General features: G+C 43.0%; 1 protein-coding gene across 3 annotated transcripts in view; it reads left to right on the top strand.

The window, feature by feature from the left end:
- The window catches only part of SOGA1 (suppressor of glucose, autophagy associated 1), a 972945-nt gene that overhangs the window by 717146 nt on the left and 231537 nt on the right, over positions 1 to 24262 (top strand). For all 3 annotated transcript variants that reach the window (XM_044090186.1, XM_044090184.1, XM_044090185.1), the window contains exon 7: positions 21913 to 22038. In XM_044090186.1, coding sequence (XP_043946121.1) covers positions 21913 to 22038 — 126 coding nt within the window. The remainder of the gene's footprint in view (positions 1 to 21912; positions 22039 to 24262) is intronic.

Raw genomic sequence — 24262 nt, forward strand, 5'->3', positions numbered from 1 at the left:
CAAAAGCTTTCAGGAAAACTGAGCAACTGTTTGTAGCATATGCTGCAGGATCACAGGGCAAGGCTATCTCAAAGCAGACTATTTCCAAATGGATAGGACACTATTTGTTACTGCTACACACAGCATGGAAAATCAGTCCCTAATAACATTAGGCCACATTCTACCAGAGCGACAGCTACTTCAACAGCCTTTCTCAGAGGAGTGCCAACCAAGGAAATTTTGGAGGCTGCAACTTGGAGTTCAGTGCACACCTTTACCAAGCATTACCACTTGCCTCTTTACTCTAAATCCAGAGCAGGATTTGCCACTGTAGTTCTGCAGGGCCTCATAGCCAATCCTAACTCTTTATAGACCAGCCACCCAACCTTAGCTTTGGGATTCTACCCAAGTGTAATGACTACAGCAGTGTAACACGTTGAATATAGTACAGTTTTGTACCTACCATAAATGTAGATGTTTGAGTGTATCCACTGTTGCAGTCCAGGTTACCCTCCCACCATCCCCTCTGCCCTAGCTGGAATTATCTATGCCTTTCTATCCTGTACAACCTTTGTGGTGTATTTGCTTATAACTGAAGGTATTGTTCTTATTTTTTGTGTATACTTTATTAGCAATATGTATTGCCTACCTACTTGGGGGCACCTGACATCTGGGGCAAGAAAAACTGAAGAAAATGGTGTTGGATGCATCTTGTATACCCCTGGCATACTGATGTCAGGGAAGAAGCGACAGCAACTGACACCGGACCAAGACTTTGGAACTCTGGCCGACTGTGGGACCGGCTGACGGCAGGATAACCCAAGTGTAATGACTGCAGTAGTGTGAACACACTAACATCTACATTTGTGGTAGGTACAAAACTGTACTTTGCCCAACATAATGCATCCAAGATTCTCCAGGTGCAACTAACCCTAGCCAGGACTGCAATCCAAAATGTAGCTTACTACAGATCCCTCACCATGCCCCATGATTCCCACTGCACTTTTCTTAACATACTGGAAAGTATTCAGGTACATCCAAGTACCTTAATACTGGGCGACTTCAACTACCCCGCCATAAACTGGGAAAACTACTCATGTACCAACACATTTGCTCAACGATTCTTGGAATTCATAAATTCCAGTGCCTTGATTAAACTTATCCATACCCCCACCAGGGGCACCAATATCCTAGACCTGGTCATTACCAACATGGGCAACCGATGCTCCACACCAGAGGTCAGCTCCTCGTTAGTTGGATATGATTATAAACTGATCACCCTAGACATCCACATCCCGCCCCCATCTCCCATTAAGGTAACCACAGTAAAAAAGCTTCTCCAAAGCCAACTTCATGTTTCTCAAGACAGAAGTGGCAAACTTCACAACATCCATGAAAATGGAAAGTAGAAGTATGACTGCTGAATCTTACACCAATGCGCACTGTATGAACGCGCACACAAGTGCATGGATAGTACCATCACAAATAAAACCAAGATGCTCTCCTCCAAAAAAAGGAAGCCAGTCTGGTGGTCCCCTGCCATAAACAAACTCTACAACAAAAGGAAGAAACTGTTACAAAAGAGTAAAATCCCAAGACTGGAAAAACTCCCTTGTCAGCCTCAGTAAGAAGCTGAGATCCCTCATAAGAACCTCCAAAGCTAGTTACGAAAATAAAATTGCCACAGATTCTAAAGACAACCACAAGGCATTCTATAGCTATGTCAAGAATCTCAATGGCAACACTCAGATCTGCTCTGAGTTACAGCACAGTGGCACTAAATATACAGAACCAACTGATATTGCCAACATCCTGGCAGATAGGTTCAGTGCTAACTTCACTCCCCTCTCACCCACTAAAGGGCCCATCACAATACCGGAAAAATACCAAGTCCCGGTAATCACGGCCACACAGGTAAAAACTGCACTCTTCAAAGCCAAGATTACAGCATCCATGGGACCAGACAACATCCTGGGCTGTGTTTTTCATTAACTACAAAATGAACTGGCACCCCACCTAAGTGCCATGTTCAATCATAGGCTCACTTCAGGCTTTGTGCGTACTGAATGGTGCACAGCTAAGTTATCCCACTTCACAAGGGAGGATCCACCACAGACCCTGGGAAATATCGCCCCATTAGCCTGATGAGCCTGATCTGCAAAGCCATGGAACTTATAAACAAAGATTTGGGTAACCATCAAACTCTGGGACCCCACCCAGTTTGGGTTTGTGAAAACCAGATCATGTCTCCTAAACCTGATGGACTCCTTTGAAGCAGTCACCACAGCCGTGGACGAGGGTAAAAGTGGTTCACACAGCCTATTTAGACCTCGCCAAGGCATTCAACTCTATCCCCCAGTCTGGAATCATAGATAAACTCACTAGACTGGGCATAAGTCCCTATGTAACGTGATGTGTTGTCAACTGGCTCACTGACAGACCCCATACCATGAAAGTAGCTGACTCCAGACCAGTGACAAGTGGAGTACCACAGGGTTCAGTCCTGGGTCCACTCCTGTTTGGCATCTACTTCTCTGAAGTTCAGGCCAACACAGAGGGTTTATGGCTAACAAAATTCGCAGACGACTGTAAACTGGGAGCCATTATTGAATCCCCAAATTATGTGGACATTCTTCAAAAGGACCTCACTGAGACAGATGCCTGGTGTCAAAACCTTGGCCTCAAGCTCAATGCCAAAAAATGCATAAAAATCCCCTTTGGGGAAAAACCCTGTGCCCATGAACTACCACATAAGCGGTAGTCCACTTAACACCAAAAGTGTGATGAGACCTAGGGACACACGTGGACAGTAGTCTCTCCTTTGATGATCAGATTGCCACAGTAGTCAGGAAAATAATTTTCAGTGGCATAAGCCAGGGAACCTTCATGGCTAGGCTTGTACAGGCCCTAGAGCCTTTATCCTAGTACCTACCTATGAACCTACGAATTTGGGTAAAATTCAGTTACTGGTTAGTCACTACATTGCCTGGATGTTAGCAAAGAAGAAATCTGGATAAAGTAAGAGAAAATCAATAAGGATGAAAAAAAACTTTGAGGAACAGCCTTTCAGCTGTTAAGCAAAAACTGTTCAGGTTTTAGCTTTGATGCATGAAGGAAACCAGTACATTCATTAAGTGTTTATACTGAAAAATGGAAGAAATACATTGCATTGATTTTATGAAAGTACATATAAGCAGCGGGACTGGTGTTCCACAACAGGATTTGAGGATTTGTGCACGCTATGTGTGTGCTCTAAATTTGGCCATGTGAATGCAGCCAAGTCCTATATTAAAGATGCAGTCATACCAGCAGAAAGAGCTGGTCTTGACAAAATTGCGGCAGAAGGAAGAATATTAAAAACTGATGACACCAGTGTGTTTGTGGAAAATGATTCATTGTATACCAGGCAGGAGAGAAATTCATTTAGGGGATCTAGAGAGGCAGGTGTGAGATTCAACTTGCTGTATCAATCTGTTTTTAGAACATTTTCCTGGAGGATCAAAGGCATTTTTGGATATAGAACAGGATAAGGAGGAAATGCACTTACCCAGCAAAAAGTGAGCCAGTGAACTGAAGGTGATTTTACTACTTATTCCTCTGACGGTATCAAAGCCAGTGAGATAACTTGGCAGTAAAACCTTTTTCCATTGCTCCAGAAGAAAATGATTGAGCAACAGAGCAAAGCTTAGAAGCTGAATAGAAAAATCAGGAGTAGCTTGGACTTGAACCAGAGGCCAGTGTTTGGTGCTAATGAGGAAGTCCAGTGATAATATAAGTTGGAAATAAATGGAATAATTGTGATGTGTCATTTGTATAAGATGCGGTTTAGATAAGATAACTGTGCTTCTGCAAGAAAAAGTTGCTACAGAAAAGATCGAGTTTGTTGACTGCTAAACTAGTGGGAAGACTAAAGCATAAGTCACACTTAATGTTTAGAAGGACAATGAAGGGACTGAAGATGTAATTGTAAGTAATAAAAAGTTGTTCTTCGCAAAGTGTGCAGAGGAAATATCTTGAAGTAAATTGAATATTTTAGTTCCATGTAGTGTGCAGAGATATTTTATGTCTGAGTTTGGGGGATGGATGTCATCATTGACTGTTGTGCATCCTAGTGTTATTAAAATAAGAAAGCACTTTTTCTTAATTGTGAATTAACTGGGGGTTATCCTGTAATAAGATATAGGTTGAATATAAGCAATGTTGTGATCTTGGACTGCTGGGGACAGTGTAAAAGTATGATTATATTTGTATTAAAATATAGCAGTTTTCTTTTTTTTTTTTTTTTTTTTTTTTTTTTTACAGATAGAAGTATATGTTAATGTTTATGCTGTAGACAGTGGAGTCATTTTTTTTTTCTGTGCAAACAGACTAGAAAACAGAAACCTTGAAAGTGATGGATTGTCAGTATTTGAAGAGAACTGTTTTTGGGGTTTTAAAGGTATTAACTCTTCTTTTTTTCCATAGGTTCATAGGAGGTTACTAGGCTAGCGGCCCAGGTGTATATCAGTTCATTGAAGTCTAATTACAGCGAACGGCTGTTCATTGAACCAAAAGTCACCAAACGGCTGTTCCTTGAACATTCACATCCAGTGAACGTTTTTCCCAAGGAAGAAAATTATTTGACCAACTGACACAACACACTACAGCACATCAAACCCACCAAACAAGGGGTTATGCCCCCTCTACTTGTATATACCAACTCTGAGATCAGACTACAGTGGAGAAAAGGGCAAATTTACATATGTTGGCCAAGTCATTTCCTTCCCTTTGAAAAATGTTTGCTGATGTGAACATTCGATGAATGTCCGGTAATTTTGGTTTGGTGAATAGCTGATCGCTGTAATTAAACTTTAAACTGATATATACCCTTAGTGGCCCCAGAGCCCTTACAAGCCTAGCTATGTTAATCCCAAGTTGCTAGAGTTGTCCTTGGTTAGGTGGATGTAAATCACATAGCGAGTTTGTGTGATGAACACAAACTACTACCTCTGTACATGAGGGACATGGGTGCCACCCCTGTGGTGAATTTGCAATCTCCCATCCATTTTTACAGGTTGTACTTGAATAGAGTCAGTGAGGAACTCTGCTTCATATGAATTGGAAGTTTATTCCAGAGCAGCGGCAGTCGCTGAGATGTATCTGTGTGTCGAGCATGTTCTGCTAATGTCACAGGCTAGGTTAAAATCCCTAGAGCGAGTGACTGTTGTGCCATTTGACTTGCAGATGTGCAGCATATCCATCAGGGCATCAGGTGCCAGCAGCTAGAGATGCCAAGTCTAAAGATGTCCTTCCATTTCACTGTTGTAGTATTCATTACAATAGGGATCCCCACTAAGGGTAGCCCAACATCCGACCAGTATACCAAAGTCTTTAGGTTGCTTTAAGGTACTCTGTAAGTCACATGTATGCTCTCCATGTAAAACATAGGGCATAAAGGTGATATCCAGATGTACTATCCTCAAAACTGCATTGCCGCCAGTCCAAATGCCATCTTTTGATAGTCAGTCTGAATGCCCCCTTTGTTTGCTGGTTCACCAAGCTGCTTCAGATAAGTGCCCTGTTGGGGTGTTTTGCTGTTATCTTTTTTTTTTGTCTGTTGCTTGTGGGGTTCATGTCAGCCAGAAAGGGTAAATGCCAGCGTGGGAAACGGATTCCCCATAAAGATCATAACGAGCAGTGCTTATTTTGTCTCAGTGCTTCCCACAACCATACTTCCTGTTCTATTTGTCAGGCTTTCATTCCAAAGAGACTCCATAGTTGGCTTTTCTCTCTGGCCTTGTACTTGGAGAACCAGTGTCTTAAGGTTTTAGTGAAAGACACCGTGGAAGGAGCTTCCTGCTCCAAGGGTCAGCCATCTGTGAAAAAAAAAAAAGCCAAGAAATCTAGGTCCAATTCTTCTGCTGTGCTGCTTCCACCAGACGACTCTTCTGAGACTGGTGAAAGCCTGGAGGATCACCCGGCTCCACCATTGGATTCCTCTGTTGTAACCATTTCAGAGGCCGGCATGGATCCATTTCTCATGTCCCTGGAGGTTCTGCAGATTTCTGCTTTGGATGTTCAGGGAAACCGCGTCTGATTATTTCTGAAGAGCCTAGGGGTGTTCCTCAGATTGTGATTAAAGAGGAAATTTTGACTGCAATTATTGAATGCCGTCCAGGGTCTGAGCCTTCTAAATTTTACAAGGTGGACGTCCCTTTGAAAAAGAAAACAAAAAATAACGCATGCGTCTCCAGCTCCTAAGGACCTTCAGAGTGAGTGGCAGAATTTCACTCGGGAGTTGTTTTGTGCCATTATGGCTTTGAAACCTCCTCATGGAGTTTCTGTTCCTGCCCCCCCCTTGGTCCTCTGCTCCTCTTAAAAGACCCAGGGAACAGGATTACTCAGAGGAGGTGAATTCAGGTGAAGGATCTCTTACTTATTCAGCTCAGATTCCCTCTCCATTAGACTGTAGGTCTGAGGAAGAGAAGTCCTGACGCTCCTTTCAAGGAGGTTTCTTTTGGGGACAATCTGTAGAATGATGGAGTTTTTTTAAATGGGATTGTGCTCAGATTTCTGAGGTTTGGAAGAGGTGCTATGAACTTTTGCATATATACCCTCCTAGACTTTCTGCTGTTCCTCTTGTTTTGGCTGCATTGTTGGAGACCTTTTCTGCTGCATCAGATTTCCAGCCTCCTGCCCCCAAGAAATCTGATAGGTTTTATAGGGTGTCTGAGGACTGCAAATTTCTCTACAGGTGTCCTCCTGCTGGTCCATCTGTGGTGCCGGTGGCATCTGACAAGCCATCTTAGTTACTGCCTTCTAAGTTAGTTACTTCTGATAAACACAGCAGAACTATGGAAAGGCTATGTGAGAGGATTTATACCTCTGCTGCTTTGGCATTTAGGGTGGTCAGTTATCAGACCCATATGTCCAGATATATTTTGACTCTTTTTTTTTTTTTCCTCAAGTCTGTCAGGTATATTAAGTGTAGTTATATTGCAGCAGAGGCTCCTCCTAAAGCTGCTGCTTTTGGTTCTGTGATGAGCAGATATTCCTGGCTTCGGCTTCAGCCTTTGCCTGATGATGATAAGGCTAAGTTGATGGACGCTGCTCTAGACAACAAACACTTGTGTAGTGAAGCTGCTGTTGATTTGTTTGTCTCTTCAGGATAAAGGTGAATCCTTGCAGGAACTTAAAACACAATTTTGTTTCTCCTGTGGCTAATTATCCTAATAAGCTGGCCTTTGTTAGTAGGCAGCCTTGCCCTCCTCAATGGTAAAAAAGGTGGGAGGCGGGCTCCTCCTGCTAAAGCTACCCAGACTACTGTGACACAAAACTTTCCTTTCCTGACAAACCAGGAGCGGTCTATTCTGTTCTTCTCAGCTGCATTCCTCTTTCACTTTGTCCATCCTTTTCTGTCTGGTTAAAGATTACTCAGGATTTCTGGGTTTTGCCCATTATCCAGCTAGGGTATTTCATGGTCTGGAAATTTCTTCCCCCTTTTTATGGTCATTCCTCAGCACCCTAAGAAGCAGTTGGTCTTCTTTCCAAGGATGCTTGAGGATCTTTTGACTTGGGTACTGTTGGAAATTCCAGTTTCCCAAAGTGGGAAGGGGTTCTATTCCAGAATGTTTTTGGCTCCCAAGAAAGAGGGTATTTGGAGACCTATTCTGCACCTCTCACCTAAGCACCTTTCTGAAGGTCTCTTCTTTTCTTATGTTATCTCTTCAGATCTTCTTCCCGCCGCTGCTTCCTAAGGCTTTTCTAGTGTCCCTGGACCTCAAAGATGCTTACCTTTTATATCCATAGTCATCCCCATTTCAGGAAATTTTTATGTTTGTGTTGCTTTCTGGTATTTTCAGTTCTCTGCTTTGCCCTTTGGCCTTTCTACTCCCCCAAATTCACCAAATGCCCCACTCCTCTGATTGCTTTTTGCAGGCTAAGGGGGGATCCAAGTTCTTCCCTACTTGGAGGACCTCCTGTTTCAGGGATCCTCTCCAGAGATATTGCTGCAAAATCTTCATTTTGCCATTTCTCTTCTGCAGAGCCTGGGGTTCACTCTAAATTTCAAAAAATCCTTTCCAACTCCTTCACAGGATCATGTCTTTTTGGGGTGCTAGATTCAGACTATTCCAATGCTGGCATCTCTACCTCCTCCCAAGGCCCTAACTCTCATTTCTTTCTTTCAGTCCCTTCTTCCTCTGGCTTCAGTAACAGCCAGGGAATTTCTGAGAGCTCTTGAGACTCATGGCCTCCACCATTCTTATGCTCCCATTTGCCAAGCTCCACTTGAGAAAACTTCAGTGGTTTCTAAAGTCAGTTTGCCTTCAGCATTCTCATCCCCTGAGTTTCTTAGCCCTTCTTCTTCTATGAATCAAGCTGGAACTTCATTGGTGGATTCGGCAATTGACTCTCAATCCAGGGTTTCCTTTTCAACCACCTCTTCCTCTCAGGAGCTGTTCACAAATGGTTCAGATGTGGGATGGGGAGCAACCTTGGGCTTCCTAAAGTTACAGGAAGTCTGGTCACCTAATCAACAAAAATACCACAATCAGCGTCAAAGAAATGAGAGCTGTTCTGCTGGCTCTTCAGATCTTTCATCCTCTTTTTCTGCCCAGGATCTCTCAAGGTGTTTACAGACAATAGCACAGTGATGTGGTATGTCAACAAAGGGGTGTTGGGGCCAAGATTTTATCTTGGTCGGTTGACAGTCCTAGTGTGGGAACTAGCTATCCAGTATCAAGGGACACTTCAGGTAGTCTACATTGTTTCAAGTCAAAACATTGTGGTAGGGTTACCAGCTGTCCGGTTTTCTGACAAATTGTCCAGTTATCAATTTCATTCAAAACCGGACACGTGAAGTCCGGGTTTTGTGCGACTGCCAAATTTTTTTTTTTTTTTAGCAGATCTACAACTAACAGAAATTTAACGTAACCAATCCTCGCCTTGCAGTCCTTCCCCGGCAGATGCTGAGCCATCCCTCCAAGTTGTGCGAACCTTTGAAATGGCAGGTGTATGTAAGGGGTGGATGCTTGATGCGCACGTGTAGGAAGTTGCATGGTTTCAAGTCAGCAATAAGTAAACAGGTTATATTATAATGCCTTTAGGATTGAAGCGGGACGTGTATGTGCTGCAAGATGGATATTTTACACAGAACTGAAAGGCACGGATTGAATTTAATTCCGTGGTATTTTTTTTTAACCCAAGTCTGACAGCAGTAGCTTTGGAAGCCTGGCAGTGTCTTGGACTGACATGGTGAAAATAAGACTACTGATACATTTCCAAGAGTTTGTGATGACCACCTCAAGTTTGTGCTTTGCACGTATACAGCAAGAGTTCCTGAAGGGTTTTCCTGAGACAAATCCTTCAAGACTGTGTACTAGCTGTCTTATTATCCTAATCCTCACTGAATTTAAAGAGGTTTGATCGGGCTTGGCAGGCTGGCAGCATGTTGTACCTGGATCGGGGAGTGTGAAGATTAACTTATCTGTACTCTGCGCTGGACGAGGCAGCCCTCCGAAAACTGGTCAGTGTTGTTCAGGACTGTTGGCGCATGTAAACAGAAGCTCTTGGGGTGATTTTAACTTGTGCAACACTTGAGCAATAAAAGGAGTGCAGTCTGTGAAAGGTCAGTAGCCCCGACATGGGGCAAGTTTTGCTTTGTGGGGTTAGTCTTTGGCAATGAATGGATGAGGAGGCATTATCAGTTACCCTAGGGAAGGTAGTGCTGTATTTTGAATGTCTCTGCCTGCAAGGCAGGCATAAACTGCCATTACCGACAAACACCCTGCATTCTTTGAATCTCTGGTAGTCTGGAAAACACTGTACAAACTCTGGTATTCTGCTTCAAAAAGGAAACCGACTATCGGTGTTTGTAAATCGGCTGATTTACTATGCTTTTTTTTTACAGAAAAGCATAGTAAATCGGCCGAAAGCAGGCAGCAGGAATGGAAAAAATAGGGCGTTCCCTGTTGGGTGATGTTGCCGTGATGTCACAAACTGGGTGGAATGTGGACGGGAGAGGGGGGGTGAGATGGGCGGGGTTACTGGTGACACGAGGAGTGTGGCTTTACTCCAGTTTTAGCCATGACGGAAGATGGCAACCCTAATTGTGGCAGACTGTCCAAGCAGGTCCATAACTCAATCCCATGAATGGATATTTCACAGGGATGTATTTCTGGACATTGTCCACCAGTGGGGTACTCCTCAAATGGCTCTCTAAAGCCCTTCTGAACAGACAGCTTCCCCTCTTTTGTGTCAAAGACCCAGGTCCTCTGGTTTGGAAGGTGGGTGCCCTCTCTCTTTTTCTTGGAAGGGGATTTTTTATACCTTTCCTCACATTCTCCTCGTTCCAAAAGTCCTGTCCAAAATATAACAGGATGCTCCCAGAATTCTTGTTGGTGACTCCCTTTTGGCCGAGACAGCATTGGTTCCCTTCTCTTCTCCATTTAGCCAAGGGCAGTCATCACAAGTTACTGCACAGGGTGGGTCTACTCGCACAAGACAGGGGAGCTTTCATCCATCCTCACCTGTCCATTCTTATTAAACTGACACTGTGGGAGATAGAATTTTGATTTCAAATAAACACCTTTTTTCTGAGGACGTGTTTAGGGTCCTGCAGGAGGCCATTAAGCACACTACTAGGAAACTGTATTTAAATGGAAGAGGTTTTCTGTTTGGTGTCTTTCAAAACCTGGATCCACTTTCTGTGGATGTTCCTTTGGTTTTGTCTTATCTGTATGAACTGCTGGATTGGCTTATTCTTCTGGTAAGGCCTACTTGTCGTATCTCTGCTTGTCTGCCTTTATCATTATCTTTAGCTTTAGATTTGAAGCTAAATAATTTCTTAAAGGCATCCTTCATTTTAGGCCTCCCAGGAAGCCTGTTTCTCCTCCCTGAGATCTTAATTTTGTTTTAGAAAAATTGACCCAGGCTCATTTTGAGCCTGCTGCTTCGGTTTCTTTACAGCATTGTTCTTGAGAGATTGTACTTTTGTTGGCCCTTGCTTCTGCCAGATAGGTGTCTGAGCCACAATCCCTTATGGCTTGCCCTTCTTCCATAAGAACAGGGTGTCCCTTCATACTAATCCTCCTGTTATGGCCATAGTGATGAATGAGTTGTCTCTTAATCAGTCTAATCATTTGCCTACTTTTTTTCCCTTCTCCGCAGTTGGCTAGTGAGAAGTTGCTAAACTCATTGGATGTGCATAGACAACTCAGATTTTATTTGGATAAGACTAAGACTTTTTGTAAATCTGATCACCTGTTTTTTTTTTCCTTTCATCCTAAGTATTAAGGATTAGCTGTGTCCAAGCACACTATTTCTTCTTGGATTTCTAAAGCCATTTCATTGTTTAGTCCTTTCTTGGTGAGTACCTTCCTTCCTTCTGTTCAGGCTCATTTTGCTAGAGCTGTGGCTTCTTCTGGTGTCTTTTTCAAGGGTTTGGATACCAGCTCTATTGTTCAGACATCTACCCGGACTTCTGTGCATACATTTACCAAGCACTACAAGTTGGATGGAATTTCCAGAGCTTGAGATGGTTTTGCTAGGGCCATCCTTCATCGGTTTTTAGAGTGCTCTGCTGATGCTTCCTCCTCCTTTTCTTCTTTCTGAGCTTTTGCACTCTCCTTATCATAATTATTACTGCAAAAGTGAAATGGAAGGACGCAGTATAGTTGTGTAAGGTCTTACTGTAACGGTAAATGTCCTCCTCCTCACTGTTGGAGTATTCATTCCTTCCTCCTCCCCTTGGTTCTTTCCTCTACTGGATGTGTTGATTGCCTTTCTTTTCCTTGGACTGGCATTCCTACTGGGCTCTCAGTTCTGAGGATGGTATGTCCAGACGTCACCTTTATACCCTACTCATATGTGTGATGTATGGTGTACCTTAAAACAAATTAAAGGCTTTGGTATACTGGTCAGATATCTGGCTACCCTTGGGAGGGGATCCTATTGTAATGAATACTGCAAAAGTGAGAAGGATATATACCATTAGGGTAAGATCCTGCACAACTGTATTTTCCAGACAATTAATCAGGAAATGGCTGAAGAGTGTGCTTTGAGCTATTCGTATAAGAAACAGCATGGTTACTATTTAAAGGGAAATTAGCAAGCTGCTCAGTGAAACGAAATGAAAACTTGATACTGACAGGAATGAATACCTTTGCAGGTAGTTTAATCCTTGTCAGCCTTATTAACAGTCCACAATTTAATTAATTTAAGGTAGCCAGTGGACTTTTTCCTAAGGCTAAAAATCAGTTAACCTAGGGCATGCAAGTTGTTTTTCACTTCTGGGAACAAAGTGGAGAATAGGACAATACCCAAAGGTATCTTTGCAGTTGAGAACACAGGCTCTAAACCTAACTTTAAAATAGGTAATTCCCATGGGTGTAGCTGTCAGATTGTGGCAACTGCCTCTATATGGAGGGGTAGTTTCCCTTTTTGGAAAGTATGTATAGTTTGATGTGTTTGCTGTGAGATTGGGTAGAAAATGTATTCAGTTTTTATTGAAGCATAAAGTCTAGGAAAATGTGACATGGATTCATATAGAGATGAGAAGCTGAACTACATACAAGCTCAGCCTGCCAATCATTATTATGTGCACAAAAGTTGCAAGTTGGACTTTTATTTTTCATGGAATGTCAGTAGCATTTTAGGTATGGACAAAAAGCAGAGAGTACTGAATTATATTAAGTGTATGGTGCAGATGGCATTATTACACACTTGGATAGAAATGAGCTTCTGAATTTGGCAAAGGAAGGGCTTCAGATATTCAGAGAAGGGTAAATGGGGATAATAATAATTGCAAGAGGGGGTTCTAGAGGTGATTGGGGGAAAAAGACAATGTTACATTTTTGGTAGGAAGGGGTATTTGCAAGGTACTGGTATTCTACCTAAAGCAACTATTATGGAGCTTAAGATGGCTAGTACACAGTCATGAAGGATTATGGAGCTTAAGAGAATTTTGAAAGAAATAGCTTTCAGCAGGGAATATTTATGGGTGGAGACTGAAACCCAGCTTGAATAGTGAAGGTGTATCAGGGGAAAATACAAGAGAGGATAGATTTCTGAAGACCTATATGCAAACGCTTGGAGTGGAAGGTATGCATTTGCGAACAGGAGAGTAGACAGAACTTGCATATTATTCCACAAGGTACAGTAAATTGGCTTAGACTGAATAGAAATTAGATGTCACAGGAGCCATTGGTATGTTGCAAGCTTTGAACAGATTCAGTAATTCTGATCATGCAGCAATAAAGACTGAAATAAAGATGCAAAGCAATTAAAATGAGATATGGCACCTTCCTTCCTATCTGTGAAAAAAAAAGAGAAATTAATGACTGGATAGTTTAAATGATATGAGAGTTATTAGGGAAGACAGATTTCTTCAGGAGACTTAACTAGTGAGTGAGGTAAAATAAAAATAAGAGTTTAAAAATATGACAGAAATAAAAAAGTAGTAAATATATGAAGCACTGATATGAATTGTTTAGAGGGGTTGTCAAAGATTTAAAGTATTGCAGAAGAAGGGAAATCTCACTAAACAATAGAAGGAGCAATTGCAAAGTGCAAAGGGGAAAATAAAGGATTATTTGGATATTTTTCCTGACCTTAGAAAGGTTGCTGTTGGTGTTGACTACGGAGCACCGAACTAGAAAGTGTTGTTACCAAACTTGGGGAGACTGACAAGAAAATTAACCAGAGATCATTTAGAGGTATTAGAAATATTTTGGAAATCGCATTTAAAATCTCTATAAAGCAGAGGGATGGGAAAACCAAGAAAAGTCACAAATGGAAATACTTGTTGAAGTCTTAACTATGCCAAGGTTAGAGAAGGATGAGTTTCAGTAATTAAATAGCTTTGACATAAAGGGATGAGAAAAATGGTTCTGTATAATCAACCAACCGAGATGTCTCCAGTAACAGCTGCTATTCCTGTGAGGGAAGAAAGTGCTAAAGCTCTGCAGTGCCAGTATCTGGGAAGAGGGCTGTGCTGACAGTATTGCCCAAAGAGGGTAGAGACCCTTTAGACCCACCTTTATGTAGACCAGTTTCAGTATTAAACTGTGATCATTATGTATCAGTCTATATTAGTTAAGAGAATGGCAAAGGTGTTGCCAGTATTGATAGATGTGGATCAGTGTGGCTTTGTTGAGAAAGGTAAACATTTGACAACATTCAGAGGGAGGCAGAGTGTAACAAATTGTGGGTCTAGTATAATGGTTAAGGTCTTCACTCATAGACACACAAGGCTCATGGTTTGGTTCTGATCATGGGTTACTGGCTAGGCTTAAAATGGTCCTTCAGGGCAGTTAGCTTAGTATCCTCCTATGAACCTATCATTGGTAGGTCTTGATGCAGAAAATGCATTGTGGGTTTTTATGAGCAGGGTAATGTAATTTGCATTTCTGATAGAAAAATAGGATTAAGTAGGAGTTTTTTTTGAGGGATCGGAGGCCGTAATTAAGGTGGGAGGATGCCTCTCTCTGTGTTAAATGTGGATTAAAAATGATTCTCTTGTGACAGCTTAAGGCTATGTGGGAAGAGAATAATAAAAAGAATACAAAAACCTGAGAAGTTGGAAGCTCTTGATTATGGGTATAAATAGTAAGAATACTAGCAGTGGAAATGTTTCTGTTCCTTTAGGTCAGGTGTACTTTTATCATCCGTATGAAATGATGTGGACCATAATAAAGCAGCATCACTTCTTCCTGGACAGAGTAAAGGATATAAGAATGAGTGATTAGCTGTTCATTTCCTTCATTTCAGACAGTGACAGAAAGATGTTCATCGTGTTTCACTGTTGCAGTCATCACTGTAGGGTTCTTCCTGCCGGCAGGCAGCCCTCGGTCGGCCAGAATCCAAAAGTCTGGGTCTGGCATCGGCTGTTCAGTCATGCTCCCCGACGTCAGAGCGCCAGAAGTACAAAGCTGCCAGCCGACACCATGTTCTCCAGTCTTTCTTGCCGTGCGGTGGAAGCAGTTAGCAAGTGCTGGTCTGCTGACTCCTGATATTTTTTCGTGCTTCATTCTGAAGACTTACTACTTCTCAAAGCTAAGTACCCCGTTGGGGAAACTTTTTTCTTGCTCCAGTCCGATGTCAGAAAAAGTTAATAATTGTATTTCTTGTGGGAAGCAAATACCTCATAAGGATTTCCACTCTTACTGTATTCCTTGTTTAGGCCCTGACCACGACCTAGCTAGTTGTCGGTTTTGTGCTAGATTTAACCAACGTACTATTAAGCGGAGGTACGATTTTGCTTTTCACTACTTTGGCAGGCAATTTAATTCTAAAATGTCGTCTGACACGCTTCGGATTACTGGAGTTCACAAACGACGCAAGGATAAGGACAGGCCTCCCAGGTCTAAATCAGACGACGGTTTACAAGCAGAGCCAGCTTACAGGTTCGGCTGTCGTCAGTGAGGCGCTTTCGCAGCCCCTGTCGTTGGCCATTTCAGAACCGATTGCCGAAACGGACTCCCACGAGGAGCCAACTAGGCCTTTGAGTACTCCAGCTGCAGGACCTTCGGACAATGCTCCCTCGGATGGGTCCGGAGCCGCTGTGCAGGTACCGGCTTCCGAGGGGGTTTTCAGGCCTACACAGCTTCTGATAAAGGTAAAGCCAAAGACAAAGGCGAAGACTCCTTCTAAATCAAAGACACCAGCCCAGGCCTCTTCTGATCCGGGACCTAAATCTCAGAAACAGCTGCTTAAAATGGCGGAGGACTTACTAACCATGATTAGGGGTTCACATCCCCCTTCAGACAAAAGGCCAAGGCAAGAATTGGATTATGAATCATCTGATCAGGCATCTATTTCTTCAGTGTCTTCCTCTGAACAGGAATATACTTTCCCTCCTTATGAGGATTCTGATGCTGAGGAATCCATTCCATCAGCTTCTCCCCCTGAGGATTTCTCTTTTGGGGAAGCTTTACATGACATGAGGGAACATTTTCACTGGGAAGGACAGGAGTACTCTGAATCTAAGAGAAGGCTTAGGGATTTCCTTCTTCCCCAACATAGACCCCTGGCTATTCCTCCTGTTTTGGATATTGTGGACGATGCCTTTTCTGAGGCTAATTTAACTCCTGACTCCTTTCCTCCAGCCCCTGCTAAGCCTGACAGATATTTCAGGGTCCCTGACTCCCACCAGTTCCTTTACAAAAATCCTGCTGCTGATCCAGAAACCATTTCTCAGGGTCCGAAGGGTGTTAAGGCCACCTCTGCTAAAAACCCTATTCCGTCAGATAAGGATTCTAGAGCTTTGGAGAGATGGGGCAAAAAAGTGTGCACTTATGCTACTTTATCTATTAGGGCTTTAAATTGTCGATTTCATATGCTAAAATATCAGCAATTTCTGCTGTCTGTTATGAAACAAAAGCTAGGTGCCATTTCTGCATGTGCAGATAATAAGGAATTACATGATTTGATGCATGCTACTGAGCAAGTGGGGAAGCATGGCTTACACTGTGGTTTTGATGCCTTGGGGGCTTCGTGCAGGGCGGCTGCCACTGGCACAGTCATTAGAAGGCATGCTTGCTTAAAGGAACAAAACTTACCTGATCAAGTGAAAGCAAAGTTACTGGATGCTCCTGTTCAGCATAATGTTTTGTTTGGGTCTAAGGCTGAAGAGGTGATAAAGAAAATGGAGGATAAGGCAAAATCCATGCAAACAGTTAAGGATTTCTTACAAGTTCAGCCCCCAAGATTTAGCAGAAATTGGCCAACTAAAAATTGGTCCTTTCCCAGCTCGGACAGGCCTCAGAGGGGTAGATATAGGCGCTCCAGAGGGAGGGCCCAACCACAGACCTCTTACAGACCTAGACAGCGGAGTGCTTCCACCCCCAGGGGTGGAGAGGGCAGACCTCTGTCTTATAGAAAACTGGCTCAATGACTCCCCCTACATGGCTCCAGGAACTTCTCTCCTGGCAGCCCCTCTAGGAGGAAAACTCTCTCTTTTTCAACAAAATTGTACTTACATAACCCAAGACAAGTGGGTTCTGGATGTAGTTTCAAGAGGTTACAAATTCCACTTTCATACCTTGCCAAGACCAAACGGATGGGCAGACCTACCAAAACACCAATGGGCAGAGGCATTAAACCAGGTGGGGTCCCTCATGGCTATGAGGGCCATAGAACTGGTTCCACAATCAGAGACTGGGCAAGGCTCTTTCTAGTTCCCAGAAAACAAAATTCATGGAGACCCATCCTGGATCTGTCAGTCTTAAATACTTTCCTGGAGATACCAAAGTTCTAGATGCTTACTCTGCAGCAGCTCCTGCCAGTGTTGAGTAAAAATGCATGGATGGTGACAGTGGATTTAAAGGAGGCTTACCTACACATCCCTATCAGACAGGAGTGCAGAAAATACCTCAGGTTCAAGGCCGGATCAAAACATTACCAATTCTCTGCGCTGCCCTTTGGCTTGTCTACTGCGCCCAGGGTCTTCAAGTGCCTGGCACCAGTAGTAGCTTATTGCAGACTCAAGGGAATTCAAATTTACCCTTATCTGGACGACTGCCTTATTCAAGCAGACAGCAAGGATGTCTTACTCCAGCACCTGGAATTTGTTCAAAATCTACTCAATTACCTGGGATTCACTGTGAACATAAAAAAGTCAAATTTGACACCCACACAACAGATAACTTTTCTGGGTGCTCTTCTAAATGCAACAACCCAGATGGCATTCCTGACATCTGAAAAACAACTACAGCTGGCTTCAACTTTCAAAACCTTGGCGTTAATGTCTCAGCTAACTGCAAGGAAATTCCTGCAGGCTTTGGGTTACATGGCCTCCTTAATCCTTCTCATACCATATGCAAGACTACATATGAGAAAAATACAATGGTACCTAAAAAGTGTATGGTCCCAGCATTGCCACAATCTAGACACACAGATTGCTGTCTTGCCTTGCCTACAAAAGGAATTCCATTGGTGGACCATGGCATGTCTTCACAACAAAGGGAAAGCCTTCAGTTTGCCTCCAGCCAACCAAGTGTTAACCACGGACGCCTCGGATTACACATGGGGAGCCCACTTGCAGGGGAAAGGCCTGCAAGGTTTTTGGACACAGGATCAGAAGCACCTACATATCAATTTAAGAGATGTTAGCTGTACAGAATGCCCTCTTGGCCTTCAGGGATCTTCTACAGCCAGAACAACTACTGATACGGACAGACAACACCACAGTCATGTGGCACATAAACAAGCAAGGGGGTTCACACTCCTACTCCCTTTGCAGACTAGCCATGACTCTATGGAACACAGCTCTAGCTTGCAAAGTGGATCTACAAGCTCAGTTCCTGGCAGGGGAAACAAAATATTCTGGCAGACAGCCTGAGCAGGAACCTGTCAGACCCACACGAGTGGATGCTAGACACCCAAATATTCAAGATGATTACAGAAGCCTGGGGCTGCCCGGACATAGATCTGTTTGCATCCCCCCTCAACCACCAGTTACAGATTTTTTGCACAAGGACATTTCACAAACTAACATGGAAATTGGATGCTCTCTCATTCAGTTGGAGGAACGTCTCTGGGTATTCCTTTCCTCCACTACCTCTTCTTCCACGGGTGTTATTAAAGATCAAGCAGGACAAACCCAAGGTGATTTTACTGGCCCCAAATTGGCCTCGTCAATTTTGGTACTCAACACTGATGAATCTATCCCAGGAGTCTCCTTGGATTCTACCTCAGATTCCAAATCTTTTGTCCCAACACCAGGGCCAGGTTCTGCACTCTCATATCAAAACTCTCAGCCTGGCATATTCAGGGTCTATGATTAATCCTCCCCTTCCCAAACAGGTCATGGATGTCATCTTAGAAGCCAGACGGCCTAGCACTAGAAAATCTTATGCAGGTAAATGGAAGAGATTTTGCACCTGGATGCATGCTCAGGATTCGGATCCTCTCAAATGGAAGAGATTTTGCACCTGGATGCATGCTCAGGATTCGGATCCTCTCATTCCTAATATCCCATTGATTTTACATTACCTGACAGACATGCTACATAAGGGTTTATCCTTCTCCTCCATAAAAATACATGCCTCAGCTATCTCTGCACATTACAATACAGATCCTCCAATCTTTTTGCATCCACTTCTGAAACAATATCTCAGAGGAGCAAAGAATTTAAGGCCCCCTAGGACACCACCCATACCTGCCTGGGACCTCAACTAACAAAAACTCACTCTGCCTCCTTTTGAGCCTGCTGCCACATCTGATATTAAGTATTTATCATGGAAGACAGCTATCCTACTGGCTTTGACTTCAGCCAGGAGAGTCTCGGAGTTACAAGCACTCATGGCTGTGGAACCTTATATTATTTTTCATCAAGACAGGGTGTCTTTAAGGACTAATCCTACTTTCATGCCTAAAGTTGTTTCCAAAGTGGCTTTAATATTCACCTGCCAACTTTTTTCACTAAGCCACAAAATAAGGGGGAAAAGACCTTGCATTCCTTGGATGTACACAGGCAACTTCTTTTTTACCTGGACAGAACCAAGGATATCAGGAAAACAGAGCAACTGTTTGTTTCTTATGCAACAAATTCCCAAGGCAAAGCTATTTCAAAACAGACCATTTCTAAATGGATTGCTCATGGAATCAGATTTTGTTACTCTCATCATGGAAAGCAAATCCCAGGAAAAATTAGGACTCACTCTACCAGAGCTGCTGCTACTTCAGCTGCCTTTCTCAGGGGAGTACCTACCAAAGATATTTTGGAAGCTGCAACTTGGAGTTCAGTGCATACTTTCTCTAAGCACTATAATCTCCCTCTTTACTCAAGTCTAGGGCAGGCTATGCTTCTGTAGTCTTGCAGGGCCTTCTAGCTGCCCCTTCTACTCTATAACCACCACCCTTTATCTCAGCTTTGGGATTCAACCCTACATTGATGACTGCAACAGTGAAACACGAACATAGTACAGTTGTGTACACTTACCATAAATGTAGATGTTAGAGTGTCTTCACTGTTGCAGTCTGGGTTACCCACCCTCCTGTCCCCTCTTATACTTTCATTAGTATGGTTTCCTACTTCACCCTTCTTCTGAGGTGTATTTTGCTACAGGATATGGGGTTTGTTGTATGTTACATTTTTGTTTTACTATTAGCCTTCACTTTTGGGCACTTGACATCTGGGGCAAGAAAGACTGGAGAACATGGCGTCGGCTGGCAGCTTTGTACTCCTGGCGCTCTGACGTCAGGGAGCATGACTGAACAGCTGACGCCGGACCCAGACTTTGGGATTCTGGCCGACCGAGGGCTGCCTGCCGGTAGGAAGAACCCTACAGTGATGACTGCAACATTGAAGACACTCTAACATCTACATTTATGTAAGTGTACACAACTGTACTTTTCGAAGGTAACCCTACCCAGATGGCTGTCAAAATGGATTATAATTTGCTATACAAAATGCACAAAAATGTTACCAGGTACACCGAAAACGCATTTTGCTAGAGTTGTAGCTACATCCCTGAATTTTTCAGGAATTCTTTAGTTGAATAATGAAGTGATGCCCTTGTTGCCTTTAGACGTATAAGCTGGTTGTGATCTCAAGATCTATGTTTACCTTTGAGTCTATCATATTCTGATACTCTGTCTTGATACCACGCTGGGGACCCTGTCTTGAGGTTGAAATGGAAGGACTGGATCTTAAGAGATATGAAAGTTATGCTCTTATATCTTGAGATCTTTGGGATCCATTTTGTCTAATTTAGTAACCCTGTCCACCTTCCCCCATCCATTTGCTCTTCCTTTCTGCACAGAGATGTGAAGGAATGGTCCCAAGGCCTTAATGTAGTCTGGGGTTCCTATGTATATTTATGGCAGACTTGATCTGATGAGAAGTAGGAATGTGATGCATTATGAGAGGAGTTTCAGAGCTTACAAGAGTTTTAAAATTGAAAGCAGCTGCTACCTGATGCTAACCAGTCCTGAGGTTGAAGTGGCTGGGCATGGATAATGAAAGTCTAATATTATGTTAAATACATACCTTTGTTTTAATGAATACAGTATGTTGGAATGTTTGGTTAACACTGATTTGCCTTAACTGTTTTTTTTTTTTTTTGGTTTTGTTTTTTTTTTGTTTGTTTTTTTTATAAATAGAATTATGCCACAGAATGAATTGGAAGCAGTTTTTTTTATTTGAGAAGACCTTCCTTGCTGTCCCAAGTCCTCATGTTTAGTATCATTGTTGCCTTATCTGAGGGACTGTTCTATGCTTGTCGTATTTATTTCTTCTAAAATATTTCCAGTATAGAGAGTCTTGAACTGTATCTTAAAAGAATGGAACACTAAATAAAGATTTGTATTTTGACCCGTTTTTCTTTTTGTACATGCTGGGTTAGGGTACAGTGGGTACATTATAGGTATACTTTTTATGGAAAATTCTGGGACAAATTGGAAATTCAGGAATACATGGGGTTGGCATAATTAAGGTGTTTACTTCATTACACAAGATGCAGGGTTTGATGGTTACCTCTGAGGGAAATTGTCTAGGCTTGAAATGGCCCACAAGGGGGTAGCTAATCTAGTACTTACCTATAAACTGTGCATCACTGACTGCATTTTACAGCAAGTAACGTCAGTGCTGCTGATGTGCAACAACTGTCTGACTTCACCACTACCGTTACAGCTGTGTAGCACTACGAAGTGTACAGATGTCCATACAGAGCAGCATTAAATCATTTGCTGTATGGCCGCAGTAATTAGAAACAAAGTCAGCTGAGTAAATGCTTATTTTTCCAGCTTTTAATGGAACAAATTGGGTTCCTGAAGAAAGCAAATGTTTAAATATTTATCTGTTTAGATACTTCTGTGGCTGCATGCCAACAGTAGTGAAGGAGAGGAGCCAGGTGCAAACTAAATGCAAGTTCACTAACTGCCATAGGATGCCGTTGTGGCTTATGCTGGGTTTTTATACTCCTGACTTTTTTCCCCTCTTTTTCTAACCAGGTTAGCGAGCTGCAGCTTGTTTTGGCTGAAGCTAAGGAGAGCATCCGGGGACTGCAGGAACAGCTTTCTCAAGAGAGAAGCCTGCGAAAGGAGGAGGCAGAGCACATGGAACAAAAGATTCTACAGGTCAGTAAGAAGATAGGAAAATATTTTAATGCTGTTTTCATCCTGTCATGTTTTCTAACCGTAATTCCCTTCCGTTTATGTTGTACATTTATTCCCCTAATTATAGCAATGAGAGCTGACCATAAGGGCTGCTATCACCCCAGCAGCAAATGGGGGTGGGGGGGCCCTTTTTATGGACTAACTCCTGCCCCTGCTGGCTGACTTGCCTGCTTACAGATGTAAGGGCTTGGTATTCTTTCCCCTTTGCACGTATGTGCTTCTGCACATGTGATAAAGGCTGCCAAATGGATGAGTAGGGTTTGACAAAGGCAAGTGCATATCCTTGGCCCATAAACTGAATGCCACTCACCATTGTCTCTAGTAGAGGTTGGCACTGTAGCAGGCTGGACCACCTCCCCCAAGGTGAATGACCTGACAGTGGTAGCCTGTTGCCCCCACATACACACTCTGATCACTAGATGATCCTGTCATCTGTCAGTCAGGGCTTGATCCTTGTCCATCACAACGCCTTCCCGCTGGTAGCACTCTTGGAAAAAAAGATGTTTCCCTTGTGTAGGAGCTTGTTCATTAATCAGAGTGAAAGCTGTTATAAAGCTTTTCATTCCATCAGGGCGGGTATTTGTGCAGCTGCCTATTTCTAGGTTGGTGTTGGAGTGGCATTACAAATATGATAACAGATAAGTTGCTTTCTCACATTCCTTTGAATTCTATTGACCAGATACACATTTATTTCACAGCTGTAAAATACTGCTTATGGCCTAGATGTGTGAATGATCAGGAGTTATTGTAGATGAGTAGGAAGGTTGTGATACTCTTTCTTGCTGCTTATAGGTCATCTCTGCCATACTGCACAGCTTGGATGTTCTTCGTGTTTCACTGTTGCAGTCATTACATTTGGGTAATCTGCTGGCAGGTTGCCCTCAGTCGGCCTAATTAACAAAGTCTTGGGTCCTGCATCGGTTGCTGTCCCTTCTTCCTTGACATCAGGTCGTCGGGGGTATAAAACATGCAGCCGATGCCATTTTCATCAGTCTTACTTGCCGCGCGGTGCCCGAAGCAGAAGCAGTTCGCAAGTGCCAGTCGGCGGACTCCTGAAATTTTCATTTTAGAGTTTCAGAACCGAAGTCTTCAACCTAAAGCTAAGTACCCCGTTGGGGAAACATTTTCTTGCTCCTTACCGATGTCAGTAAAAGTTAATAATTGTTACTTGTGGGAAGCAAATACCTCATAAGGATTTTCATTTGTACTGTATTCCTTGCCTAGGCCCTGATCGCAACGTGCCTTGCTGTCGGTTTTGTGCTAAATTTTAATCAACGCACTATTAAGCGTTGGTATATTTTTGCTTCAGAATATTTTGGCTCAAGATTTAACTATCCAGAAATGTCATCGGTTAGCAATCCGACTACCAGAATACACAAAAACGCAAAGAAAAAGACAGATACAGACCGTCGAGGTCCAAAACCGATGACGAAGTTTCTCCTAAGCCATTCGCCAGTTCGCAGGTACTCAGTGAAGTGCTTTCGCAGCCCCTGATACCCGCTACTTTTGATTCGCAGGCCTCTACAGAGACCCATTCAGAGTCCGGTATGCCGAAACCTGTGGATGTCTCTACCTTAGATGGGTCCGGAGCTGCTGAGCAGGCACCGGCGTCTGAGGGTGTTTTCAGGCCTAAAGATTTGTATATTAAACCAACGCCATCTTCAAAACCTAGGCCAAAATCAACTTCTATGTCTAAAAAAATGATGCTTGGGCCACATACACAGGCCCCTATGCCTAAAAAACAAATGATCAAAATGGCTGAGGATTTAATTGCCTTGATCAGGGGTTCCCATTCCCCTCCTGCTAAGAGGCCTAGGCAAGGCACTGACTATGAATCATCAGATCAGGTTTCTATTTCTTCCGATTCCTCTTCTGATCAGGAATTATCTATTCCACCTTATGAGGACTCTGATGCAGAAGATTCCATCCCTTCTGCTTCTCCTCCTGAGGATTTTTCTTTTGGAGAAACTTTGTTTACCTTAAGGGAACACTTTTAGTGGGAGAGTCAGGATTTCTCAGAATCTAAAAAGAGGCTTGGGGATTTCCTCCTCCTTCCTCAGCATAGGCCTTTGGCTATACCTCCTGTTCTAGACATTGTTGATGTTTTCTCAGAATCCAGCATGGCTCCTGACTCCCTGCCTCCGGCTCCTAGTAAGCCAGACAGATATTACAGGGTTCCTGACTC

This window comes from Protopterus annectens, chromosome 12.part0, assembly GCF_019279795.1.
Source record: "Protopterus annectens isolate FY-2018-M chromosome 12.part0, PAN1.0, whole genome shotgun sequence".
NCBI lineage: Eukaryota > Metazoa > Chordata > Ceratodontiformes > Protopteridae > Protopterus > Protopterus annectens.